Source organism: Pseudophryne corroboree, chromosome 1 (genome assembly GCF_028390025.1).
Source record: "Pseudophryne corroboree isolate aPseCor3 chromosome 1, aPseCor3.hap2, whole genome shotgun sequence".
NCBI lineage: Eukaryota > Metazoa > Chordata > Amphibia > Anura > Myobatrachidae > Pseudophryne > Pseudophryne corroboree.
Window position 1 is genome coordinate 468,207,896 of NC_086444.1, and position 18,149 is coordinate 468,226,044.

Genomic DNA, 18,149 nt, shown 5'->3' on the forward strand with positions numbered 1-18,149 from the left:
CTGGCTCTGATACTAGCCAGTGCCTCCTGAGCCATTACCTCACCACACGTCCCTGCCCTAGACACCAGAATGTCTATCCATGAAAAATGAGACAATAATATTAAAATCGCCCCCCAATACCAAGGATGTGTCAGAGAGGGTTGGATATCTGCTTCTAAGTTTTAAATTAGAAACTTTTGCGTAAAGGAATAGAAACTCCAATAAATTTTGTATGATAGCAGGAGAAAGCAAGGCCTTGTTCTTTTAATATGGACAGCTAAAGATGTTTGGAAACAGTGAAGTATGTCTCTTGTAAATAGGTCAGCCCAGTTTATTTAAATAAGAAAGAATTTTATGTATTTTTACTGTTGAATTTATACCCTGGACATTCCAGGGACAGATTTTAAGATTTGGCATTAATGAGATTAAAACTGATAAAAAAGCAGACAGCTGATCTTGTTGGAGATCATGGCTGAAATAAATGACCCAGATATTAACATTGTGGAAAAGGAACAGGATAACAGAGGAGGAAGAGAAATGAGAGGTGAGATATACTGTATATAAGAAATATAAATAAAAAAGACAAATAGGGGGAAAGAAAAGAAGATAGAAGAGGGAAAGAACAAAAATAAAAGTGTCATCTGCTGATCCATTACCAAGACAACAAAGAAAATAAAAGGCAATAACTTTAGTGGCATATATTCCACAACACCGATAGAAAATCATGTATTGGGGCTCCTACTCACTCAGCAAAAACATTTAATTCTAACAAGCAATCAATTGTTGAAAAAATAACCTGTGTAACTTAGTATGAAATATAACAATTCAATATAGATTTTATCACCAGAAATAAAAACATAGAAGTAAACAAAGATAAGTGAAAATGTGATCATCTAAGATGTGACATCTTATCAAAAATATTGAACTTAACAATACTTAGCAACATTTAAGCAGAATGGGAGGATGTTTCAGCGGATTCCGTTGACTCTTCTTCAGCTGAAAGATGATAATTTTTTCTGGGTATAAAAGAACATTTTTTTTTTACTGTACCTAGATTCATTTTGATCGTTGTCATTTATTTTCTAGTATGTGTAACAATTGTCTTGAAACCAGTGTTAGCAATGACTCAACCTCATATTCCTGATCATTTTACAGGATGCAGTGCAGAGTATAATTTTATAGGCAATGTTAAGGCAATAAAAGATCATGTACAAGGTCAGGCAGAATCTTGTGGTGGTACCAAATGGTGGGAATCTCAACAGCAAAATTGGGGATATCATTCATTATACCCAAAAGTAGTGAGAGATCGGAAAGGAGAAATGTATCCATAGATTTTCAGACGAGCCTACTACTATAATAGGGGCAATAGTGTCTTTAATAGCATAACCTATATCCTCAATGTCTAATGGAAAGGGTGACTGCTGCTACTCTGCAGCATCCATGCCATACAACTGCATAATAAATAATGTATATAAATTTATGTTGATGATCAGGCATCGCAAAAGTAAATTGTATTTTTAAACTCACAGGTTTTCTACACTTTTACTACTCCTTATATATTTCATTTGAAACTCCATCTTACAACATATCTTCCTAATGTATAACTTAAGAGTTTATTTGATAGAAATAGTCTACAGTATATTAACATCAATAATGCAAAATATATCAAACATTTTAGGATTTGCAGTAATTATAATGTTATATTAAGTGTAAATGAAACGCACTTTAGACAAAAAGTCAATTGTTAGATATTGTCACTGGAATTTTTTTTTATTATTTTAAGAATACTAGGGTGTACTAAAAACCTTTTATATAAATCTTATTTATCAGTGTGACAAATAATGGCATTTGATCACATTTTTTAATATTAGTATTGACTCTTTTACATAATATGTTTCAGAACTTTTCAATGGTGAGATTATGTCCAAAAAGAAAACATGCAGATTATTTTATGTTAGAAAATAATTTCTAGAATGTGCACTTAAGAAAGATTTAGTGGTCTATTTACTGAAATTTGGTGAGAGAGGAAGTACTAGTCAATCAGCTCCTGTCATGTTACAGGCTGTGTTTAAATAAAATGACAAGAACTAGTATGGAGTACTTTATCTTTCTCCAAAGTTTAGTAAATAGACCCCTTTGCTACCAAGATATTAGCTAGTCCCAAAGGAGTTTATATATTAATTATTTGTCCGTATTGTCCTTAGATAATAACTAAGTATTCATATATTCTTTTGATGTTAAGATTACAAACTATAAAGATCATATCATACATGTAATTGTTTAGCTTCATCTTTTGACTTACTTTATTCTGTTTCATTTCCTGTTTGAAGATATTTGCTAATTTATATCATTAACATGTAATTATGTAGTTTGTGAACCTTTAGAATAAAAGTAGTTTATTCAAAATGGTACGGTAACATTTCTTTAAGAATATAAAATATATCAATTATTGCTAACTCATTCCCATTTGCTTATACTCTGAAAATATAGATTACAATTCTCAATTCAAGCATTTTATGTCATTTTAAAAATACACTGTGTTGGTCTTCCACAGGAAGTTTGCAAATTAGGTACAAACTGGATTATCACCATGATCCTGATGTTTTCACTCTCAATTATAAAAATGTAGCTGATGGTCATCTGCAAAGAATGAAGATTTTCAGAAAAGAGGAGATTCTGTCTGTAGAGGTACATTATTTTCATTCAACTGTATCTGTTGCAATGCTACAATATTTATATATGCTTTACAAATACGAAGAAAAAGGGTAAACGGGAGTCTGGCATAAAAATACAAAGGTGATTGATTGTTATGCCTCAGTAACAAGCGTTCGGGGCCCAAATGTAATAAGCTTTAACAAGAGAAAAAGTTGAGGTGGATAAAGAGTGATAAGTTACCAGCCAGTCAGCCTTCTAACCGCCTTGTCACAGGCTGTGTTTGAAAAATGACAGTTGTGAGCTCATTAGCTGGTCATTTATCACTCGTTATCCGTCTCCACTTTATCTCTTGTTAAAGCTTAATACATTTGGGCCTGGGGTTCCTGTGGTTATGCCTGTCTTAATATTGGGATGGTATAGATGAAATTGCACTTTAATTGCAATTATGCTACTGATGTGCACAGAAAATGTTTATAGGAGTGAATGTGATAACAGTGTTAAGGCCCGTATTCACGGGCAGATCTAGGGAGAGATGTGTGCTGAGCGAACTGCTCAGCACACATCTCTCCCTCCGCTCAGCACAGCGTGATGTGTGCTGAGCATGCGGGGGGAGACGGGGAGTGCACTAATTACACCCAGCAGGTGAAGTGAGCGACCTGTTAGATTGAGCCTGCATACAGGCCAATCTAGCACCAGCGATAGCGATGCGCGGGGCTGTGCATCGCTATAGCTGTGAGGGGTACACACGGAGTGATAGATGCTTAAAATCTAAGCAATCTGGTCAGATTGCTTTGATTTTAAGCAGCGATTGCTCCATGAGTACCCCCCTTTAGACAGTCTGATGTAATCTGATGATCAAAGAGGATTGAATCTTGAGACAAAGGGCTTGATTCAGAGGTGCACTCAGTACCAATGTTTGCACAGTTGAGTGATTTTTTTTGCTACTGCACATGAGCAAAAAGTTTGTGCTCACACATACCAAAGTGTGCAATATATTTGGTTACAACATTGCTATTACTTGAGACAGCTTCTAGGATTTAATGGGTAATTCAGAGTGGAGACTGGGAGGTGACTTAGTGTCTTACTAAAAGAAGGAGGTGTCATTATAATTTTATGGGATTGCCATGGGCTTTTTTCAGCATGTAATCTGATCTATTTTGCAGCACTACAGCCACAGTGGCCATATCTTAAGAAAGTTACAATGGAGACAAATGCCAGGCAGGGGCTGCTTGAGTCGTCAATTTTGCAACCAATGGTGCATCTATAGTGGAGAGATCAAATCCACCAGTGCATTTCAGCATTGCCCAGATATGCAAAGGGGGCGTCGTAGGCCTTGCAAAGTCTGTCACACGGTAGTGCACAAGGAGAATGCCTAAATCACCATTTGCATATTTTTGCACTTGATAATCTATGAGAAATCGCAGCCTTGCATGATCTGCATACACGTCTTAATCAGGCCCAAAAAGCAAATATTTAAAGTAGAGTAATTTTGAATAGAGATTTATAGGCTAAGTGTATTATTTTTTTTCTAGATGTTCCCTATTTTCTTAATCTCATGAAATCAGTCTTACAATTTACATTCCTGACACATCTTTGTTACAGAAGTGTAAGTCATAAACAGAAATCATGATAAAATGAATGTTCAACTGTATTTGGCTGCCGGTGCCAGTGAAACTGTATCTTTTGACGCAGTTCCTGACACCTGCATGCCTCTGACATCAACACTGTATGAAAATGTCCATTTACATATTTTACACAATTTAATGTTTATTGCCTTATTAGGTTAACCAGTTTGCAAATGAAAAATTTATTCTCACAACTGGTAAACAGTTCAATGCAGTCCATTCCGTTATGCTTGGTAAAATATCAGGTATGCATTTTTTCCCCTTTATTATATTGCATATGTTACAGAGTGTATTTTCTTAATAGAAATGTATGTCTGACCTGGGAATTGAATTACAATGTAACAATCAAGAGAGAAATTCACTTTTGTCAAGTTGAAATATAATCTGAAATAAGTGCTCCCTTGCAGATGAGCAAGTGGGTTCTCTTGAAACTAATTTCACACTTATCTCTCCAATTGTTAATCAGCCTTGCTGGAATGTGATTTCTTCCTCTAATGAGATATGTTTTTTTTTTAGCTCAGTACATAATTCCACTGTGATCACAGACAAATAAAAATGTATATGACACACTGATTAAATAAATCATTATATAATCCAAATTAAGCAGTATTACAAAACTGACCATGGGCCTAATTCAGACCTGATCACTAGGGTGCATTTTTTGCATCCCTGCGATCAGATAGTTGCCGCCTACAGGGGGAGGGTGAAATCGCTGTGCAGGTGTGCGACCACATGTGCAGGAGAGCTGCACAAACAGAAATTTGTGGAGTCTCTGCACAGCCCAGGACTTACTCTTCCAGTGCGATGATCGGGGCCGATGCTGATGTCAGAAACCCTCCCTTCAAACGCCTGGTCCCTCCTGCGTTTTTCTGGACACTCCTTAAAAATGGTCAGTTGGCACCCACAAACTGCCTCTTCCTGTCAGTCACCTTGCGATCACCCGTGCGATCAATTTTCTCGCACCATCCCATCGCTGCCCGCCGATCCCCATTGCTGTGGACTGACGCGCCTGTGCATTGCGGTGCATACACATGCGCAGTTCAGACCTGATCACTGGCTGTACAAAAACACAGCCTAACGATCAGGTCTGAAGTAGGCCCCATAATTCTTGTAAGTAATTCTTGTATACAGAATGCAATACATAAAACATGGCTCCTAAAATATTTTAGCAGTTAATAACAAAAAGAATAGTAAAAGCAGGTATGGTAAATGCAGTGCATTTTGTTTTATATTAAAAAGACTATCTGGTATATACCTCATAAAACACAATTGCAAAGTGTTGAATATATTGCAGTCAAATAATTTTAATGAGAAGCTGTTACATAATATGAAGTATGCATTAATCACAATGACAGCTTTGAAAAGTTTTTAGATTTACTTGCTATACTATGATGTATTATTAAATCATTGCTAATTATTCTAACAAATTCAAACTCATCTAGTTGTTTCTCATAGCATGTGGGTGCTTTATACAGAAGTAAAAATCCTCTAGGTAAATCTTGATTGGTGGAGCATGTAATTGAAAAAAGAATCGCAAATTGCCTATAAATAAATAAAATCCAAAAAGCAAAGGAGCTTTATAATGAGCATTAAAAAAGTCATATCCATAAATATATTAAAACATTCTGCCAATAGGTGAACAAATGTAGAATTTTAACTTTTGTAATAATTTAAAAGATATGAGTAAGCTTTTATGTTCTGTTCTGCTCTTTTTTAATTTCAATTTTGTATAATGATTCATTAAATCAAAACTCTAACCTCTATGCATTTATTATAAAAGCCAGTACATTTGTAATATCAGTGAATCATTAAAATGATGTCCTTTTCTATGAGGTATTCCAAACTGTTGATGTAAATTCCTGATCCAAATTGAAAGGAACATGAAACATTAAAAAGAAATTCTCATTCTATAGATAAGTGTCTGCTACCATCTAGTCTAAAATTTAATTGTAGCGGAAATATTGATTTTATTTGCTTTGTGTATATATATATATATATATATATATATATATATATATATATAAAATAATAAGTATTGTATGAGTATATACATGTATATTGTAAGTGAAGCATGTATATTTATTTTTAATGTATATTTATTTTAATGTAAACACACATATATATATATATATATATATATATATATATATAGGAAAGCAGGGTATAATGTAATGTGATGAGATGAAAAATGTGTTATAGGGATAGGAATGATTGTTATATGCCCACACTTACATACTTGCATGATCTGTAATAGAGATAGTGCTAGGGAGAATTTACCGATCGCGCGCCAGGAGCTGTGTGCATAGAAGTGTACCGCGCGCTGGTAAGAAGAGACGGGAGCTGTGGGGAAGCCATGTGCAGAGAGGAGACCGCGCGCCGGGAGACAGAGAGCCGGGTGCATAAAGGGGACCTGCGAGACCAGTATCAGAGAGCCGGGTGCAAAGGGGGGCCCTCGAGACCAGTACCAGGGAATGTATAAAAGGTGAGCTCCGCCGGCGCTAGGCGGAATGCAGATCGCCCTTGCAGTGCTCGCACTTGGGTATCTCTGGTGCTGTTGAGAAGCTGTAAACCACTGTAAACATTACAGCAGCCGCCGGAGAGAGACCAGGTAGCGCAGCCAGACAAGGAGAGCCACTGGAGATCAAAGCGGGATTAGAGCGGTAGGAGAGGCCGCTGAGTTTGCCTACCTGCTCTAAGATCCCCAGGCGGCAGGCTCAATAAAGTGCGCCGCTGTGATGCCGCTGCCCCCGCCGCTGCTGTAAACATCCTGGCGGTTAGTAAAAAGGCTGAAGGCGGTAACACTGATGAGAGCCCTAGTGCCCCCAGTAGCAGAAATGACAGGAGGGCGGCACTTTAGACAGCAGAGATGTCAGTAAAGGCTGTTCCAGTGCTAAAGCTCCAGATGATAAGGGAGGCGGCGCCTGCAGAGATGAGCCAGTGAGGAGAGCCGGGGTAGTGTCTGACAGCATTGCAGACCAATCAAGGAGGTGTAAATGAACAAATTGACACCTGCATGTGTTTAACACCACAAAGGCACCTCAAACTATAGGAGACATATAGCTGCACTCGGGCTCAGACTGTGATAAACAATACTAGCCACAAGTAGTCCATATTTAACCCCTAAGACTATGGACAGAACATATATATATATATATATATATATATATATATATATATACATATAAAGGGTGGGCATATAGCAGCTGAAGTATTTTCCTTAAATGCTAATGGGATTTAAAGTTATGAAGCTGACATGACACTGCATCCTGTGGCTTATATCTAAGATTTAAAGAGTAAATTTAAAGCAAGGACTTAAGAAGATCCATTCAGTCAGCAAAGGGAAGCACTACATGGCAATAGACTTTATTATGCCAGAACTGAGAAATTCTAATGACTCATAGCTAAAGGCATAGTGGCAGCTAATTCTATGGAAGCCAAGTAATGACATATGCAAAGGCTGTATAGCATAAGTACATTTAGCCTTTACAGTGTTACTTGAATATATTATATTTCTAACTTTCCACAAAACTATTGATCAACCCTGAGTACATAAATATTCAGAGAAGCTGCAGGAAAGAATAGACTACTTTCTCCAGTTGAATAAGGCGTTGTATACTAAGGAGATGGAGATAGCAATCGTATACATTTATTTACACACTGGTAATGAGACTTCATCTACTGAGGAGCAACAGTAAATATTTTAGTATACAATATCATACTTACCATCTGCTAGCTACACTGTAGAGAGACTCTTCACTGAGGAGCTAGAAGGAAAGCAAGGATATTAAAGACATTGTATTCAACAAAGAAAGTAACTTATTACAGTGAAAGACTGGAAAGTCCACTAAATAACAATTTAGACTGCTGGATACAAAGTAATGGTATTTCACTTCTGCATGCACTGTATCCATTTATGTAAAATCCAAGCTAGAAAGGAGGATTAATTCATTGTCACTTGTCAAGGTAGTCCAAAAGGATAAAAATACACTCATTGGGCCCCAACTGCGCATTTAAAGATTGAGAGTACCCGGGTCACTCAAGTAGAGTATATAGTATGTGTTATTGTGTATTACATGCATAGTTATTTGTATAAAAAAAAGGAAAAATGTCAATTAGTAATTGAGTATGTAATTAGAGCATATATATATATATATATATATATATATACGTACATATATATTATAATATAAAACTATACTTACCATAAAGATATTGTGGTGGTTTCTCTGGATCCTAAAGGAAGAAAAGAAGAACAGGTATTTAATGTGTTATTATATTAAGAGGATTTGGGTATTAAATGTGTATTTATTGATTAGCACATCCATTTCATGCAAGGCTTACCCAGGCAACCTAAGATAGAAATTAGCCTGGGTGGAGGCACCAACTTATATTAGTGACTCATATCTAGAGGTGAAGGCCAGTACTCACGGCCCGATGCTGGAGAGATGTGTGCTGAGCGAACCGCTCAGCACACATCTCTCCCGGCGCTCAGCACAACGCGATCTGTGCTGAGCATGCGGGGGAGACGCGGGGGCCGCTCACTTCACCCAGCGGGTGAAGTGAGCGACCCGTTAGATTGGCCTGCATGCAGGCCAATCTAGCAGCAGCGATAGCGATGCGCGGGGCTGTGCATCGCTATCGCTGTTAGGGCTACACACGGAGCGATCTTGCTGAAAATCTAAGCAATCTTGTCAGATTGCTTAGATTATCGCTCTGTGTGTACCCCCCTTGAGATAGGGTTACAGAATCATGTTATAGAAATTTCAAACATTCTACTAATACACATGTGCTCTAGATTTTAGCTCTCATGTATTACAACAATTTGATGCCAAGGGATGTAGTCAAAATTTTGACAATGACAGTGTCTAAAGTCATAATGTTGACCCTAATGAGGGCAGAAAAAAAGACTTTTTTGTGGGGTGTGCTTAATACAGTAGTGGAAAAAAAATAGAAAATTACCTTTTAATCAAAAAAAGACAGCAAGGTTGCACAGAAGAATTTACAAGGATAAAGTTACTCAGTAGAAATTAGGTGAGCACCTCCAATGGACCCTCTAAGTGGGTAACATGTGCTCTATAATGATCTAAATATTAATTTTGAGGTGTTCTGAATGTAATATAGATTAACAAAGTAAGGTAAAAATATTAGATTATCAATATCGGTTCCTTAATCGTGCCAATAGGTAATCACTACTGGTTGTAAAAAAAGACTTAATGTAATGTCAAGAGAAAGGGCTTGAGTGTCTGCATGTGGGATGGGATAGCCCTATACATATTAATGAAATTGTGGGTAATAAGTGTGTGGTCTGTAGATAGAGAATGGCCTACCACTAGAAGGGCCTACCTTCTAGTGGAGATGATAAAGTGAAATCTCTGGTTGAGAAGTTTTCACTGCTTCTGCTTTCTGTGTCAAAATGATATAATTACTGCACCTGGTATTTCTAGGTAGTCTCCCATCCAGGTACTGGCCAGGTCTTTTACTGCTTAGCTTCCAAGATCAGATGGGATTGGTCATAGCCAGTGAAATTTGGCAGTACTGATTATAATGTCACAGGTGAGAGAGTGTGGTTAACAACTGTTAGTCAGCAGGGTGTACTTCTGTTTTCCAGTTATTGTGTGTTAAGAATCCTTGATACGGTACATTTCCATTGCAGCAATCAGTAACGGGCACACTGGAGAGAATACATGGAAGCTTAGAGTAGTATAAATGACAGGGAAAGGTGTGTATAGGAGTAGGTTAAAACAATGCTGCTTCTGCTGTCAGTCATCATATATGATTGTATGAATGATCATATAGAGGACAAATGAAGAGAGCTCAGATGTGGATTCCCATTGAAAGTAAAAGTGGAATTCTATATGCCCAAATAAAGATTATAGCTTATGTGCAGTGGGTGGGGTACTAGGATACATTGGGGTAACCAAACATGTCTAGGAGACACTAAGTAGTATTGTGTGTTGCTAATTGCCATCATAGCATATAAAACACGTGATAATGTGTTCATGCAGGTAGGTTTAACAGGTCTAATATAATAAATATTTCTGGTACTCAAGTGAGCAGATAAATCAGACAGGTAAACCAAGAAAACATGTATTTTAAATTCAAGCAGAAGGTGTATAGTATTTATTTGATTGCATAAGGATATGCAGGCGATGTAATAAGGCATTCATGCAGATAGATTTATCAAGTCTGATTTTGTAGCTAATAGAGGAGCTCAAATGGCAGGTAGGATCATACAGGTAAGTCAAGAAAACATATATTTCAGAATTCAAGCAGAAATGACATAACAAACATTTAGTAGCATAGAAATATGCAGGCAAAAAAGAAAGTCTGCTTTAACAAGTCTGGTTTTGTAGGTAATACAGGAGCCCAAATGTGCAGGTATGATCAAACATGTAAATCAAGAAAACATGTATTTCTCAATTCAAGCAGAAATTGCATGACAAACATTTAGTTTCATAGAAATATGCAGGCAAAAAAGAACGTCTTTGTTTTAACAAGTCTGATTTTGTAGGTAGTGCAGGAGTCCAAATGGGCAGGTAGGAAAGGAAAAATAAATCAAGAAAACATGTAATTCTCAATTCAAGCAGTAATTACATAACAAACATTTAGTAGCATATAAACATGCAGGCAAAGAAAGAAAGTCTTTGTAAAAAACTAAAAGTAGGCTCAAATGGGCAATATACGATACAAGGAGAACAATGCAGGGATTAGGCTGTGCAAAGACCGGTTCCCTGGCACCAAATTGCCGTTTCACCACTGGTTGTTCACTGTAAGCTTACTGTCTTTTTAATAATTGATTAAAAAGTAATTTTTAAATCTTTTTGACTACTGTACTAAGCGTGCCCCAACAAAGAGTCTTTCTTTCCTCTATTTTTCTTTTGACAAATACTACTAACTCTGGGAGCACCACCAACAGGCAGAATTTCTCACATCCTCTGACTGTGCCATGGGATAGTTGATGGCGGCTGTCTAGCTAACAATCTGTATGAATATCTATAGGCATAATCAACAATAAAAGAGTCCCATTTGTTGCTGGAAAATAACATACATCCTGGACCTGTAAAAACAATTGGAGAAAAATATTTTCCAGTATTGTATACTTGCATGCACAAGACACAGACACTCACATAAGACTATGCAAATTACTTCTCCTTATCTGTATTTATTTGAAATGCTACTTTTGGTGAAGCTGAAAGTTCAGATTTGTGCTCGATCATTGGGGTTAGGTATTTATAATGCTTCCAGCTTGGTGAATGCTCTTTAATGTTGATAGAATACAATAATAATTGTATTAAATCTTAACATTTGCATGTTCTTTCTGTCATGTATTTTGACATTGCTTGCCACATTCCCAAGTGTTATATCTTACTATGTTATTTTGCGAAGTTATAAGAACAGAACAGACTTTAAAATTCGCATTTTTGTATGGAATTCAATATATAAATCTTAAGGAAACAAATGTTAAATAAATGGCTAGAAATGGTTAATCACTGACATGAAAAGTACAGCTGAAATTACAGAACACATTTTTGTTTTTAAAGAAAAGAGATGCAGTAATCCCATGTGTGTGATGTTTGTTGAAACTGTGCTTAAGCTAAAAGGTTCACCATAGAATCTTGCATGTGACAACGCATATATTAACAAGTGTAGGCTGTAGCAATTAGTGGAAACAGTTCTGAAAAAGTCTAGTGGAATGGTTATACTGTCAAGATATACATTATTAAGCCAATTGGGATCTATAATTGTCTTTCGTGTAAAGGAAATACACATTTAAATGTTTTAATTTACATGCAGCCTTTTTTGCTAATTATTTTGTGGGAAAAAAAGAAAACAAGAATTTATTATACCATACAAGGTTTACAGACTAATGGGAAATTATTCTCATGACAGTATGTTCCATTAATTTCAGTTTAATTGCTTTTCCATATGAAGAAGCATATTGCTAAAAAAAAAAAAAGTATATCATGTTCCTGGTGGTAAAGTTTCAATTATACCTAGTCACAACAAATTCATATTAAAGTAATACTGGACAGTTTGAAATATAAGCGAAATTATTTTACTAAGGAAGTAATAAATGATCTTGTGTCCCTGTAATTTGAATAAATAAAATATATTTTATGAACTAAATATACAGTAAAAAAAAAGTTTTGGGTTAATGGCTTCTACCTAGTTACAGATGTAGAATTTTGTACCCAGAATTCAGGTTATAAAAGCCATAATGTTTTTATATTGAAATAGTTATTACACTTCAGTGATGACATGTAACAAACCTTTCTTAAAATGACAGTTGCCCATAGAAACCAATCAGCTTCCGAATGTACTGTACTTGATAAATGATAGCTATAATCTAATTGGTTGCTTTGGAAAACTTCTCCACTTAGGAAGTTTGATACATCTCCCCCACCCCCCACCCCCACCAATTTCATACACACAGAGGTGATTAATAAGGTGCTTACTCTCTTAAAGTCATGGCTACAAGCATGTTTAAATAATTATATGAGGGGTGAAATGTCAGTGGCCGTGGGAACAAATGTTGATCATTTTTTATATACTGTAATTTACTATATAGTACTTTTTGCCACAAATTTAATGAAACATGTAATCCATATGTGTATTTGTAGCATGTCATTATTAGTCTCAACAATTTTCTGTATTTTTATGAAATGATTTGGTTAAATGTTGACCAAAATTGACAAATGGGTGATTTTACTATGCATCGACTGCAATAATTTTTGGCTATCTGATATGTGCAATATTGTAAAGCCTAAATCCTGTTGTTGTTTTTTTTAACCTAGGCCAGGATATTGATATTGATCAAGCAACCATTAAAGCCAATGCTAATGGATTCATTGGGTGTCTCTCAGCTGTGCATTTTAATAACATTTTTCCACTAAAGCTTGCATTCCAAAATAATCATACTTATGAAATCATCAAAAAGGGACATGTTTCAGAATCCAGTTGTGGGTCCTTAAATGGAGAAGATGGAACATCTGGTGAAACAACCCATTCATTTTCTGGTACTTTTTATTTTACAACTATTATATATAAATGTTAAACTTACTGTGGTTATTTCACACTTTGCTCATTTTTTGTCAATTTAAAAATATTGCTCTCCTGCAATAGCAAGACATGGGGGAGCAACACGGCACAACAGCTGTCCTCCAATGATACTGACATGTCAGGAGGAGCGAAGATAAAAAAAAAAAATAGAACTTTTCCAGACTATTTGATTTATAAACCTCAAACTGTAAGATTTTCTTTTGATTTTCTTTCAGGAAAATTCTAATACCAAGGGAAATGCAACAGCCAATATATATATATATATATATATATATATATATATATATATTTTACTCTCTTTGACTTTTGCTTTCTCTAAAACCATAAAAAATGAAAATGCTAAGTATTGCATATGAGTATCAAACCAATATTTATAATGACCCCACCCTTATCTAATAGAAGTAAAATCAGCAGGACAGTTGCAGACTTAAATTACTGACATTTAAGTGCACTGGTTGTGAAGATAAAATTGTTTAGATAAGGATGCAACTTTCCACTTTTGTTATTTTAGTTTAAACACATTTTTAAATTTGTATTGAAATATTGTCAAATTATTAGAAATGTGTTACTTAATAGTACATTGCACTTTCAATCTCCATTTTTTATCTCTTTTTATCAAACTATTATGTAACAACATTTGCATTCATTTATTGTAAATTCAATTTTATCTCCTCTCAGTACATATAGCACAGTATTAGCCACCTTGATAGACATCATTATTACAATTCTGTGCAAAAAAAAATTATACCAGACAAATTTTATTTTTATGTGTGGATAGAAGTTTCATACATGGAGTACTTATATTCTGATTATTAGAATGTAGTTTCACAAACTTTAGCAAACGGCTTTTAAATCCATCTACTTTAAATCTAGCTTGCCAGAATTTATGAGTTGAAAGATTAAAATTACACTGATGTTTGATGACAAAACTATTTTATTGGCCTATTTCAGATCATTCAGGACCAATGGATAATGGAGAGCCTTCATCAAATGTGTTGAAAAGTGGATTTGCTCTTATTGGAGGTAAAACCGAAATGTTTCAAGTGTTACATTTTACTGTATATGGGGTGCATTCAATAGATGTCAGATGCTGCCGTCTTGTCAGAAAGATGGCAGCTTCTGACAGATTTCGGTCGGAAGGGGTTCTGACCTATTTAAAAAGTGCAGTTTGTCAGAAAACACGTGGATCGGTGGAATAGGTGCCGTTCTGTGTGCTTCTGTCAGAAACGAGACCAAATCCGACAGAATTTGTCCCCCTTTCCGACAATCTAAATACGACTTTAAAAAAAGTTGGATTGAGCAGGGCATCCCCCCGGCAAGGCTCCACACCCCACTCCCCCACCACAGACATCACCCCCGCTGCCACAGACTTTTCCCTCCAACTGCCGCCTCTGGCAGCTGCCCCCGCAGTCCACCGCCATCCAGCTCCCCCTGCCGCCCGCGGTTGGCAGCTCCCCTCGCCGTCTGCCACCGTCCAGCTCCCCCCACCACCCACCACCATCCATCTCCCCCCACCACTGCTGTAAGCACACCCGGCAGCCGCTGACAGCAGCGGCAGAACAGGACCCCATGTACGGCCAAATATGACCGTCGGATTTGGCTGAAAACCGACTGTCGGATTTGGCTGTCTATTAAATAGTCCTTGTCGGATCCATTCCAACAAATGCATGTCGAAATGGATCCAACACTTATTGAATACACCCCTATGACTTTATCAGTTTGTAAAAAATTTAAATACACTATAGTATGTCCAATTAAAGCTTCAGATCATAAAAACTTTTAAAAGTCAGTTTCCAGAAACAATGGTTACAGTATTTAACCACTTAACTGATGATTTTTTTCCTTTAAAAACTTTCATAGAAAAATATTTTATTTTTTATTTTTATTTCTTATAGTTTAAAAAGTATTTTTCTTAAATATTATATTATGCACATTTGCCGAATGAATCTACTTGTCAAAAACTTGGCTGCACAGTGGGGTAGGGCGGTTGCATGTGATATGACCATGCCATTTAAGTGGTTAATAGTAGCAGTTAATCCAAAACAGTTTCATCCATTCTGTATTGTAGCTAATGAGCTTTGCAGAAATCTTTACTCTCTCTTGTCCCTTCTGTAAGAGCATAGGAATCAAGTGTGTACTATGTAGCTTTGTATTTTAATCTTTAATATTATATTTAATTAAAATTACATTTTTTTAAAGTTTATATTCTTGGGTGGCACATTTTAACAATGTAAAATACTGTAGACACAGTTTCCATCTATCTGTACATGAGCTCCTTGACGTCCATCTATAGTAACTGTAGTAAATCTCTCAAAAATTACTGTAAATGAAAGCACATTTTATTAAATACTGTAGTGTTTTATGTAAGGCCCACATAATAGCTGAAGCCTAGAAATGTAATACCTTTTTGCAATAATTATGATTTCTGATCTTTCACATTCAAAATATAGGTTTATGTTACATTTCTGTCTATTATCATTTTTACAGGTTTAATATCTGTTGCTGTATTCATATTATTATGCATCACTGCCATAGCAGTAAGAATTTATCTCCAGAAGAATACATATAAGAAAAATGATGCCAAAGAATCAGAAAATGAAGACAATGTAGAGGCAGCAGCAGTGCTGAAAGCAGCAATCAGTATGCAAAATACAATCAATGAAAGTCAAAAAGAATATTTTTTCTAATGTGTTTTCATTGTGCAGTCAAACAATGTGACAGACTTTCTTGCTAAGCAAGGGGCACTAACCGAACAACAAAATCAAAACAATAGATATGCACTGCAAACAGACAATGGACTAGACCTGTGTTAAACTGCATATGATCAGTTACAGTGATCGATTAAAAAGGCCTCTACAAAATGGACAAACATTTCTTTGGATTAATAAAAAACATTCTCCTTGAGAGTAATCACTGTATAGTAAACTCTTTAATTGTTGGTAGTTTCAGATTGTTTTGATGTGACTTTTCAAACCTGAATAAATCCATATTGAATTATTAATTCCAGACTATTCTAAAGTTGAAGCTATTAATTATGTCTGTGTGATTGAAATACTTTGTTAATGGTAACATCTGAACTGTAATATCTTGTTTTCAAAGAAAGGTTATATAGTGTTTTATATTGTGGTCTTAAGTTTCTGGCACAGTACCAGATATGACACTTTACATTATTTGGTCCACATGAGTGATTAAAATGTTCAGTAAAATATTATTTTCTTAGAAAGAAATACCTACTATTCCAAACTATGGGTAAGAAAACATAGAAAGCAGAAACAACGCTAAAAACATATCTATCTTGTTAGTATGATACAATGCTAAAAGCATGTTTATCATGTTAGTATGATAATTATTTATTTTTTCCAAATAAAGGTATGCAAAAGCCCATCAAATTCTAAAACAAATGCTACAATTAAATAAACCATACTCAATGAAAACCTTTTCTTTCAATTCTGTTTGAAAATTCTGAAAATATATATTTCTATAGATTAAAAGAACAAATTGCATGTTATATTTTATTTTAACCATTTTAGCAGATTTCCATCCTATTTCCACTTTTAGAAAACTTAAAAAAAAAAACAGGAGAAAAAAAGAGAATTATGTTTTTCTGTGGCACTCTGGACTCACAAAAAACAAGTACATATAAAACATACACATAAAATTTAATATATGAATAAATATCCAATGTTGGTCAGCGCTTCTGTACTAGGGATGGGCATCGGAATCCGATGGTTAGCAATTATCAATGTTTTAAATATGATAGAACTACTTTTTCCATCAAATTGGTTGCCAGCCATCGGATCCAGCTTTCCGATGCCCATCTGATAGCTGGCTATTCTTTTTTCATCTGCGGACACCCGGAAGTGGTGTCTGTAGCTCAGCTAGTGTGCATGCATGAAGCCATGACTGCTTCTGCGCATGTGCAAAGAATAAGCATCACAATTGTATTACCATCAGTTGGTTGCGATGTGATGGCTAGTGCCATCACATCGCTCAATTTGATGTCAGAAGCCCGGCAACCATACGATGCCAGGCTTCCAATGTACATCCTTAGTGTGTAATCTATATCAGTGTCAAAGGCATATAGTCACAAAAGGTTTTATAATTGTATCACTCTCGTAGATGTAATCTAACCTGAAAAGGTCACAGCACTTCAGGACATAGAAATTCACTTTTTATAAAGGGAGACTAGGGGGTAAGCTCAGTAAAACTGCTACAGCATAGAGAAGATACAAAGTATCAGTGTATAAATTCTTGCTAGTCTCAACTAGAAAATAATATGTGGCAATGATACCTCCACTAGATATACAGTATGTGCCCAAAACAATAACAAGATTATATTTTCTAGCAGATTTGGGACACAGTATGTGTATCATGAATTACTATAACTACTACAGGGGCAAATGCAGGATTTGCATATAGGGTGGGGGGGTCCAGAAATGGGCAGAGCCAAGTATGGGGGTAGAGACCTGGGTGACCCAGTATATGCCGTCCATTAAACTAGTGTGTGTGTGTGTGTGTGTGTGTGTGTGTGTGTGTGTGTGTATGTGTATATATACATACTGTGTATATATATATATATATATATATATGTAAAATAAAAAGTGTAGGATGCAGTCAGGATGCTGGTGATTGAAATCCCAGTGTCGGAATCCTGACACGCAGCCAGAATGCCAGCGCTGGAATTCCTACACCACTTGGAATGCCAACTCCGGAATCCTGACCACCAACATTCCAAACATAAGTATGCCAGAGACTACTAGGTTTTGGCTGTGGTGGGGGAGGGGTGGTGGTGGTTAGGTTTAGGCTGCAGTGGGAGGGTTAGGGTTAGGC

At 36.0% G+C, this 18,149-nt stretch overlaps 1 protein-coding gene across 1 annotated transcript in view; it reads left to right on the forward strand.

Moving 5' to 3' along the window:
* Positions 1–17,504, forward strand: part of CNTNAP4 (contactin associated protein family member 4) — a 438,669-nt gene extending 421,165 nt beyond the window's left edge. The window contains exons 20-24 of the mRNA XM_063913709.1: positions 2,534–2,667; positions 4,417–4,504; positions 13,055–13,276; positions 14,271–14,342; positions 15,807–17,504. Of these exons, the coding sequence (XP_063769779.1) occupies positions 2,534–2,667; positions 4,417–4,504; positions 13,055–13,276; positions 14,271–14,342; positions 15,807–16,006 (716 nt within the window). The 3' untranslated portion in view covers positions 16,007–17,504. The remainder of the gene's footprint in view (positions 1–2,533; positions 2,668–4,416; positions 4,505–13,054; positions 13,277–14,270; positions 14,343–15,806) is intronic.
* Positions 17,505–18,149: the final 645 nt, after the last annotated feature.